The sequence below is a fragment of the Acanthisitta chloris genome, unplaced genomic scaffold, assembly GCF_000695815.1.
Source record: "Acanthisitta chloris isolate BGI_N310 unplaced genomic scaffold, ASM69581v1 scaffold11236, whole genome shotgun sequence".
Lineage (NCBI taxonomy): Eukaryota > Metazoa > Chordata > Aves > Passeriformes > Acanthisittidae > Acanthisitta > Acanthisitta chloris.
The window spans coordinates 19,524-29,863 of record NW_008676495.1 but is presented as its reverse complement, the minus strand read 5'-3'; the positions used below and the strand labels follow the sequence as shown (position 1 = coordinate 29,863).

Below are 10,340 nucleotides of genomic sequence, written 5' to 3'. Positions count from 1 at the left end.
CAGTGCATAAACTTGAAAATGGCAGTCTGGTGCCATTGCCACAGTACTCCTGCAGTGGTCTGTGCCTCCACTCAAAGGGAAAAGGCACGGTAGCCAACCCGTGCCAGCAGTTTTCATAGATCTTCTGGGATACTAAGTTATAAGGAAATCTTCTGTAACAGCTGTGAGGTATTACAAGAAAACAAATAACTGTTTGCTTACTTAATGGCCATCAGTCTTGATGGCGCCCCTGGTTTGTTTATAGCTCAGGACTGAGATAAAGGTTAGTACTGACCATACAACAATATGTGTCTAATATAGTTGCTTGGGAACACAACTATAGCTCAGGACTGAGATAAAGGTTAGCATTGACCATACAACAATATGTGTCTAATACAGTTGCTTGGGAACACAATGCCAATATTTTCTGTGTTGACACCACACCTGTTCTGTCTCTTAAGCAGGATGGCTTCCGTGCAAATAACTCCTGTTTGAATGCTCAGATCAACTGGATTCCAGTTTGCTTTGTAGAATTAAATGAGCACAACATAGAGTGGTTAAAGAGATTTTCACATTCATTATAAAAGGAGCATTTTGTCCATATAGATGCCAAATATTCCCTCTTATGGGCAAGTGACTTTGATACTGCTGGCCCATCAGTTGTTACTGGGGACAGAAGAGAGAAGGAATAATTTGAAATTGAGAGTTGCTCGTACTATTGTGAGTGGCAGCTGGAGTACTTCATATGGAGTTCTGACCGTGCTTTCTGTGGCATTTTGTTATAGTCCAGGTAAAGATCAGTAAACAGTAATAAGAGTTTATAGGGGTATCTTGCTCAAATGCACATCTGGTTGTTTTTACATGTCCCTCCTACTGACTGCACAGGCACAGCCCACTAGTGTAAAACAACAATGGGATTTAACGTGATGATGGATAAATCAGGGTGTGTCTCAAACCTCCCTTCCTCCAGAGGGGACAGGGAAGCCACCAGTCCTGAATGTCTCCACTTCATTTGGAGTATTACAGAAGACATGATATTTTCAGCCTTTTCCATGCTGAGTGGCACAAAGGAGATATTTTGAGGTTGCAGGAAGTACTCATTTACATTTCTAAACTGTGGTGTAATCCTGCTCAGGGCTCCTGGCTACCTCCATAATAATACTGCTGGTTGAAGCCAGGTAAACCATTGCAAGTACAACAGCAGCAGCAAACTACAGCTGGCTTTCCCCATAACAATTCCCTTGCTGAATGAACACATACCTTTTCACACCCTGTGACTGAGTTGAAGAGAACTTTTGCATGTGGGTAGATTGCTGTCATAATAAACACCTGAGCAAACTTTACTATATCCTATGTTGGCTGTAACTCTGCATATGTGGCAGAGCCTACAAAGCCAAGAATTTTATAAAGTTTATTCTTCTAACTCCACCCAGCCAAAATACAGTCTCCAGTTCTCCCCCCAAACTATCTTGGTTTAAATAAATATAATGAAATCTCAAATAAATGATGGGACCCATGTCTTCTGAAAAGCATGACACTGTAAAATCCTGGTTGGGAGAGTTACCTTCTCTGGGTAATTCTGTCTGAAGCAACCATCAGTCCTACCCCAGCTGTTCACATGTGCCCTTGCGTCATCCCCTGCCTTATGCTGCCATAACTGCTTTTGTAGCTGGGTAATGAACTAATCAGGAACACACATCCAGATGGAAAATAGCCCAGGGGAAAGGGGTGAGGGTGAGTTTTCTGCCAGATCAGTTCCTCCATCTCCTCTCAAATGCGGGTGTTTACACCCTGCAGCAATAATGGGAACAAAATCATCTGGGGAACAGGGGCAGTCTGTGGTGACTGTTTAAAACAGTTTTACCACCCTTGATGAATGCCAAGCTATTGCCTTGAAAAAATGCTCCTCCCAAAGTTCCCAGTGTAAGGAAATGGGGTGGTTGATTTCCCTCAGCTCCCACTTTAATCTGTGTACTACTTGTTGCTTGGGCTTTGATGCTTGTCACAAGTGTGTCAGCAGTCTGTCCCTGCCTACACCTCTCCCTGCTGTCATCACTGCTCTGCTTTTCAAGGAACTTCTGTGGTCTGACTTGCAGAATAAAGAGTTTCTTAGGGAATATCAAAGAGGAGGCAAGACGTAACACATGAATTGCCTATGTAATATGTGGCTTTTCTGTGTGAGCCCAAAGTCTTCCCAGTATTTCCCTCACCACTTTATTCTTCTGCCAGACTGCATTTGGGCTGGACACTTTGTGCAGCACTGGCATGGTGCTGCAATTTGACGTAGTAAATTGCTTAACAGTTTCGTAACCTCTTCCTTTCACTGCTGGGTGGAAATGAGAGGCTTTGATATGGAGGTTGCATCACAGGACCAGCTTTGTAAAGAAAAATGAAAGTTGGAAATGAGGTTACACTACTACGTTTCATCCCTGCGTGTTGTTTTTTACGAGACACTCCTTCAGGGACACAGTGTGGCAGTGCTGGAGCCAACACACTCTGCCAGTGTCTGTCAGAGGGACGTTAGTTGCGTAACCTGCCAGATGCTGTGGCAATGATTGTGCGTGAGACTGACACCGATTAGGCTGCACCGTGGGGCTCCCACCAGGCATTTCCTAGGGCAGCAAGGGCTGCAGGGAGTGGGTATCACAGCAGCAGCAGTGATTGATACTGATGGCTGTTGGGGCTCTTCCAGGATAAGTCCGGCCCAAGCTTAGATGCCAGCAACTCCTGCTGTTTTGACATGAGCTCGATTAGACTGGCATTAGAGGATCACTAGACAGTACATGCATGCCAGAGGCCATTGCTAACAGACAGATAAGATCTCTTCCAGGGGCTGATCCAGGGGTGTTACGAGCAGGTGGTTTGGTGTCCACTTCCTCGGCCATCCTTGGCAGGAGTTCACCTTGGCAGTAGTTCACCTTGGCAGTGGCCTCTCTGTGTGTAGTGTAAAGCAGAGCACAGAGCCTGGTTTGATACAAACATTCACGCTGCTTCCCACCTCCCAGAGGGGCTTTCATCTCCTCAGCCCCTTTCTTCATTGTCCTGAGGGATTATTTTCCCTTTAAAACCTGTAGATCCGGAGTTTCCAGACTAAAAGCTACACCTCTCAGTGAGGTTGGGAGTCTGGCAGATGCAACTGAGTTGGGGTCCTGACCAGGCTGCCTGTTGGGCATTAGCCCTGGAGAAGGAGTGGGGGTCAAGGAGGTGTCTAGGTTTCCCCTTCCCATTTGCCTTGCCCTCTGCTGCCCCGGCAGAGCAGAGAGGGAAGGGGTCTGGTGAAAGGGGAGCCCTGCTCCCTCGGGCACCTCTCTGCTGGAAGGCTGTGAGGATGCAATTCCCTAACCTGGCCCTGCGGCGGGGAGAGGGTCTGTGGGTGGCTGCGGTCCGTGCTGCCTCCCGAACGTGTCCCGCCAGGTGAGTCCGCGCTCGGGGCAGGTGAACGCAAACACTGCCTGGGGCGTCAGTTCCCGGGGGTGGAGCTGCTCCGGCACAGGTGGCAGGGCCGAGCCCGGGGCCCTGCGGAGCCGGGGGAGCTCTGCTCCCAAACCGAGCCCGAAGCAGCCAGCACACCTCGCTGGAAATCAAGCCATTGCCCCCAGCAAGCGAGGCTGTCCATGGCAAACATGGACTGTCCAGGGAAGGAAGGCGCGGGGGGAAGGAAGAGGAATTTGGCCCTGCTGAGGAGCAAGCTGTACATGGGGGAGAGGAGGAGGACAGAGCCCGTGGTGGAGAGCACCACCAGCGCCGGGGATCACAGCACCCTGAGGAGGAGTCAGTCTGACAGGACAGAGTACAGCCAGAAATTACAAGGTACTGGGGAAGTTTGCTCGGTGCTCTGCTGCTAGGGATGCTCTGAGCTGGGGTGGTGTCTTCAATGCCCTCCAGGCTGGAGATGAAGAAGGGAATGGCAGTCCCTGCCCCCCTGCAGTCCGAGTGGGTGAGCAATGGCCCCTCGAACCCTTGCTCCTCATCTCCAGGGTGTGAAACGTTTCCCCTAGTTTTTCTAAATAGTGTTGTGTAGACGGGTCACAAAATAGAATCAAAGTTTTTGGTGAGTTCCTGCAAAATGCGTAGGCAACCAGGATTTTTCGCACTCATCACCAGAATGCATTTGCAATGCAAACAGTACAAGCCTGAACTGAAGTATGTCCAAATACATGTTTGGATGGATATACTGATTCAAATTATACAATTATGGAGAGAGTGTCTTTTTAAATAACCAAATTGCATCTGGACCACAAACTGCAGTAAAATATGTCACTATTGGGCTTGTCAATCAAAAATTAAATGTGATGTCACAAATTGAGGAAAAGCATGAAGAATTTGTATGGCTGTTTCCTGGAGTGTTCTGGAACACCAGCTGATGAATTTCTGTGGGTTTACAGGGTCCTGAACTACAGGGTCCCATAACAAATGCAGGGTTTGAGTATTATACTATAAGTGTGTGTTACTGATAGTGATATAACTGCCTAGTGACAGTCACTCTTGCGAACATAATCCTTTATGGTGAAATAGAAAAATACTTTGGATTGCTGTATTGTGGGTTTGATGCACTTAATTAGGAAGTAGCATTGCTTCAGAAAGATGATAAAAGCAGAAAATAAAATAACAAACCTGACAATAATAGGTTTTCTATGGGGGCTGCGTGTACTGAGAACATCAGAGTGGTTCATCAACTATGCTGTTCCCTCCTCATGATAGCTAATCAATGAGCAGATGAAAAATATTCAGTTAAGTCAGGCTCACACGTCAGGGATCTGGCAGGGATGTTCCAGGGCATGGATTGCTATGGCTGGGCAGGCAGACTCCTGGTACAGGTCCCACCAAAACAACAGTTTTTAACTCATTAATATGGTTGCCCAGGGGAGATCAAGGTTATCAGAGCAGTATCCAACAAAAAATAGGAGATCTTTCTGTCCCATGTTGGTTGTATTTATGCCATGAATGTCTCTTGTTTAAAGTCTGGAGGAAAGGAGATGGGGAAACCTAAGGAAGTCGTGGCTGAGTGTGAGGTTATGGCAGCAGTTCAAGGAGATGGTAAATCCAGCTTTACAGCTCCTGCCACCAGCTGAGACTGCCACGGCCACTTACTGCAAATGCTGGTCTGGTATCAGCTTGCTCTACTTGCTTGCATTTTTTCAAGAAAAACAGTGATGGGTTAACAAGGTACCTGCAGGCTTTATATTGGATTAGAAGTTGCCTGTGCTCAGAGTGAAAATACTAAGGTGGTAGAAATTCCTATAAAGCATATTTACAGTCGCCATAGTGAAGCAGCTTACTCCAGTGTGAGAGCAGTTTTCTTGGCACAAAGCTTTTGCGTTTTCCATTCTTGGTAAGAAAACCCAACTGCTTTGTTGGTGACACAAGTAGTCTGTTGTGTATAACCAGGCCAGGAGTTTCTGATCGCCCTAGAATGGTAAATGTTTTGCAAAAAAGATACAAATGGTAATTTTCACTTGCTTCCCATATGAATTGCAGGAAACGCTCTGTGTTTAGTTGCCCCTCCCTTGTATAACCCCCTGTTAATGCATTCTCTAACACAATAGTCTGCAGCACTGGGGTAGGTATTAGCAGAGACAAGGATGTGTAAGACAGAGAGATGCAACAGCAGCAAACACTGCAGAAGGGAATCGCCTGTGAATGGAGCAAGTTTCCATAGATAAAAGTCAGGGGCTGCAGAACCTACATCTCTGCCAGTGGCAGGCAACCTTGGCAGAGCACGGGGATCGAGGTGTCTTTGCACCCCAGTGCCTGCATCAGCACCACAGTACATCTGTACAAGGTGAAGCATGAGCAAGACATCTCTTGAGGGCCCTTCCAGCCCTCTGCATGCTTTAAATGGTTCCCTGGGTACGCTCCAGGCTGTTGCCCCCCACAGCCATTTCCAGCAGCTCTGAAATGTAGATTCTAAGTGCAGCTCCGTATGCAAGAAATATAGGTCCCCAAATAAAAGCCTTTAAATAAAACAAAACCAAAACGAGACCAAGTAGTCAGGCATAAAAACTCCTGAGAATTCAGTTTCTGCCCTTGGATTTCTCTTAAGTTTTGCTATTTTATACAGAATCCAAATGTTTTCTATAAAGAGCAAGAAAGGGAGCCTACCACACAGTTCTCCAGGGTCATCGAGATGGTTTGCTCTGTCAGTCTACAAACAGGAGCACAATAGCACTGCAAAGCACAATAGCACTGCAAGTGTTTTTCACTTTAAGATTAAGGATTCCTTAAAACACAAGAAAGCATTTTCATGGTTAATTACTACACTAGATACATTTATTCAATCCCTTATCTAGTGTGAATGGCCATGCAACACCTCCTGACTTTACGCTTTTTAAAAAGGAAATAAGATGCAAAGTAACTATTATATTCTCAAAGAGCTTTGAAAGCATTAGTGCCTCTACTTCAGCACATCCTGTGAGATAACCAAATGCCTGCAGCCCCATTTCAGATAGGGGAAAATAAGGTGATTGCTATCAAATGTCAGGTTCATGATACAACCATGCAGTAATTTAGAACTCAGTTTGTAGTTGCATTCTTGGGAACACCTTGATCAAGCCATATATATGTTTTTCTGCCGTGAGCTGGAGAGAAGAATTAGTTTTCTGAAAAGAGAAGAATGGGGTTAAGGAAGATATGTTCACTAGCATTTGTGGTGGATCAAGGGTCATTACAAGAGCTAAGACAGAGCTCCTGTGACATTTCTGTGCATTGCTCTGTTCCACATTCACTAGAAAATTCTGCATGTATGCTTTTTCAAGAGGAATGAAGAACTTGCTAGTCTCCACAAGCAGTGGCACAAAGTGGTATTTAGCATTTCTATTTTCAAACGTATTTATAGCTGTTTAGCAGGTAGGAGTGGTTCTCTTTTCTACAGTGAAAATCCATCAGTAGCAGCATTAAAAGTAACTATATTAATGTGTGTTATACTAGTGTTGAGATCAGTCTTTGAATTAACCTAAAACTTCCAGTATATGAGTACCTATTTGTTCTGGTAAAAGGGGTTTGCTTCATGTAGTTATTGGCACATAAATGTTTGCAAGATCAGGGAAGATTAACATCCAATGTGTTGTGGGGAATGATGCTTTCAACTGAAAAGGGCAGACCATGAAGAGAAGTTTAAAGCATAGCTCACTGTTAGGCTTTGGACAGATTGCTGTTTTTATTAATAATCGTATGCCAAACTTGTGCTTGCTGTGAGAAATGATCTATGGAAAACAGTGGGTTTCCTCAGAGATCACATTTGCAGTGTTCAGTAAGACAATGCATGCCTTGAAAATACTCCTTGTCTTAAAAATCTATTACATATGAACTCCCTTATAACTTTAGCTGTGAATGAGTCAACTGCCCTGGTAAATGATTTGCACATGCTTCAATTTAAAATACATCAGTGACATGACTGTAATAGATAGTGATTCAAATCACACAGCTACCACAATATACTGCCTCAGAGCTCATATCTGAACCCTGAATGTCACATGTTGTCTATGTCTAATGTAGTTATGAGAAATAACCAACACCAGAAATGAGGCAGAAACCTGTGAAATTATACAAATTCCTGGAAAGCTGCTATCCCTTGGTATACAAAAGCCCAGTGAGAGGTAACTCATCCCCCTTAGATCCATCTCAAGCAGGGCACCTTCCTTCATCCCATCCTCCTCCCTGGTTGTAGAGCACACCTCTCCTTCCTGCATGGACTGCCGATCTACTCAGCTTCTCAGCACCTCCCACCAGGAGTAAAGATCCTCTGCACCTCTCCCCAGTTCCTTATTTGCTTTGTGCTGTACTTACTGATTAACTTGATTAACCTTCTAAGGACTACAATGCAGGTAATATCCTATTTCACTGCAAAATGTATTGATCTTTGGAACAGTTGGTTTGCTAAAGTACAGTAAGGAGTAAAAGTCTGGGTTATTTCCTGAAGTGCAGGAGATGGCTTAATGAAAATACCCACCTTGTGCCCTGTGATGAGAAGTCACAACCTAACAAGTACTTTTATTTTCTCCTATGCAAATTTAAGCTTGGAGGATCTAGTTCTTTTAACTTGTGCTGCAGTGAAGATGGAGTTACTCCTTGAGCTTATCGTAGTGGCAGCCAGGCTGGGAGGCAAGCTCACCTTTTCAGAGCAGAATCCATTTTGTGCTGCTGTGTTTGCACAGCACTTGGCACAACCAAGCCCTGCCATGTAGCTGAGGACTCTTAAGAGCTACTGCAGGTAACTAGTAACAGCAACTGGGGTAAAGGGGTGAAGACTAGGACCCAAGGAGGTTTACTGATCCTCCTCTGAGCATATTAGCAAATATTTCATTAACTGGGATACGTTGCATTGTGGGCCACAGAGCTCACAGTTTGCACAGCTAATCCGCACCAAATCTTGAGGTGCATGTGTCCCAGGGGAGGTGGTTCAGATACAGCCCTCCCTTGGTTCTTTATTAACATGTTAGCTCAGTGCCACAGGAGTGGTATATTCATACTGGTATGTGACACACTGGAAAGGTTTATTTGTAAGTATTGGTGCTAACAATAAGGGCATTCTTCTGTCACCTGATGATAAGCTTTCTTCCCTTCCACTGCGGTCACATGGGAGCTCTCTGTAGTCCTGTCAGCACACATATAATTAAAGCAGTCTGCTGTCAAGGAGTTGAAGAAAGAACCTGTGTGTTGAATACAAATATTTTCTGTACCTTATGGAGCAGAAAAATGATCAAAGATCGAATGACCTAATTGCAAGGAAGTCTCTGATGCAGATTTTATGAGCAAACCTGTTGCCCAGGAAGATGGGTGCAAGGTCATTCTGGTTCTGCAGCGTTTTCCTCCTGGGTTCAGAAATGAGGCTTTTTGCATGTGTAGCTCAGTGCACAACAAACGTGCTCCTGAACAATGCTGCTGTTACCTGCCTCTGTGGGAAAAGAAAAAAGGCATTTTCCACAACCTTCTCCCAATCCTTTCATATTTCAATGCCCAACTTGGAGTTCAGTGTTCTAATTTACACCATGTTTGCACCATATTGTTGCACTGCAACAACTCTGGTGCAAAACTGTAAGGACAACCCTATAAAGCGTCCCTCACAAGGGGAGGGGCATCTGGAGTAAAACTCCCTGTGTATTAACTCATGTGATGCACTTCTTCCACACACAGTGGGACACTCCATCCTTTCCCACTGCTTCTCCCATTTCAGTGTCCCTGTAGCCCACAGCCTTCCTGACACCCACAGTGGAAGCACAAGTGTAAGGGACAGAACTGGGGCCACAGTCTGAGGAGAATTGTGAGGAGGGAGAGGAAAGCTACCACGGCAGCGGTCTCTGAATTTGGCTGCCTGCATTTCATTGCCAAATCCAGCTGAAAAAAGTCAGTATATATTCCTATGTGCAATTGCTAGGTTATCTGAGGGTACAGGCTATCTGAGGACTTGCTTTCACAGAGGAGTGATTTTATCCAGGGTGGTACAAGACTCATGTTTCACTCATGAAAACAGAGTAATGCTGTAATTTGTTTGTTATACCTTGATAACTTATGCCTTCACTGCTCTCTTGTGCCAGGCAAAATCCCCCTATCTGCACAGTGTGAGTGCAGAACTTGTATTCCTTTGGCATCCTCCAAATGCTGCCTAAGTAACAAACAGGCCTGTTACTCACTCCACGCACTGACCTCACTGTACTTCTTCCTATATTCTGTGCCAGTACCTTCAGCTCCACATGGAAAGCATTGGATGGAGATGAACCTGGGTCCTCTCCCCAAGGGCAAATGTAATATCCAACCTAAGCATCTCACCTGGGAGGAAGGATGGATAGAGCAGACCTCTTGGAACTGCTCACACTCTAGGTGCAACAGCCAGGGAAATTTACATGCATAAATCTTGCAGACCTGTTATGGCTGCTCCTCCAGTCACTTGGTGTGGGTCCCCCAATACGTCCCCTTGGCCTAGAAGAGAGCTGCTGTATTTGCACACTGCAAGTTCTGTTCTTCCACGCTCTCACTGCATTGTGGGATGTCTCCATCTGGGGGATACTTTTAGAATTCACACTCGAAAGGAGCTTTTTTGTAAGACATGTGGTTGCTTTGTCCATGTCCTGTCACAGCAAGCTTCTTGTTTCAACTGGAGCAATGTACTTCAATACACATCTGGAAAATCAAAGTCATCACCTCCCTCTCCAAAGCAAAGTCTTCCAGAAAGGTGACTCCTGCAGATAGCTGACAGCACAAAGCAAACATTGTCTTCTACTTTATATTTTTATGCCTGAAAGTACCAGTTAGTTTTTTTCTTAACTGGTCTTAAAATGGATCTGTTTAATAAACCATTCAACGGACTGTTTTTTCATTTTTCTAAACCTGTTGTCTCTGAGGACGAATGAGTCAAATTCTTACTG

The 10,340-nt window shown here is 45.0% G+C and overlaps 1 protein-coding gene across 1 annotated transcript in view; it reads left to right on the top strand.

The window, feature by feature from the left end:
* Positions 1-3,602: 3,602 nt before the first annotated feature.
* LOC103803604 (rho guanine nucleotide exchange factor 38-like) overlaps positions 3,603-10,340 on the top strand; it is a gene marked incomplete at its 3' end in the record, with an annotated part of 24,941 nt that continues 18,203 nt past the window's right edge. Inside the window, exon 1 of the mRNA XM_009076173.1 lies at positions 3,603-3,789. Within this exon, the coding sequence (XP_009074421.1) occupies positions 3,603-3,789 (187 nt within the window). The remainder of the gene's footprint in view (positions 3,790-10,340) is intronic.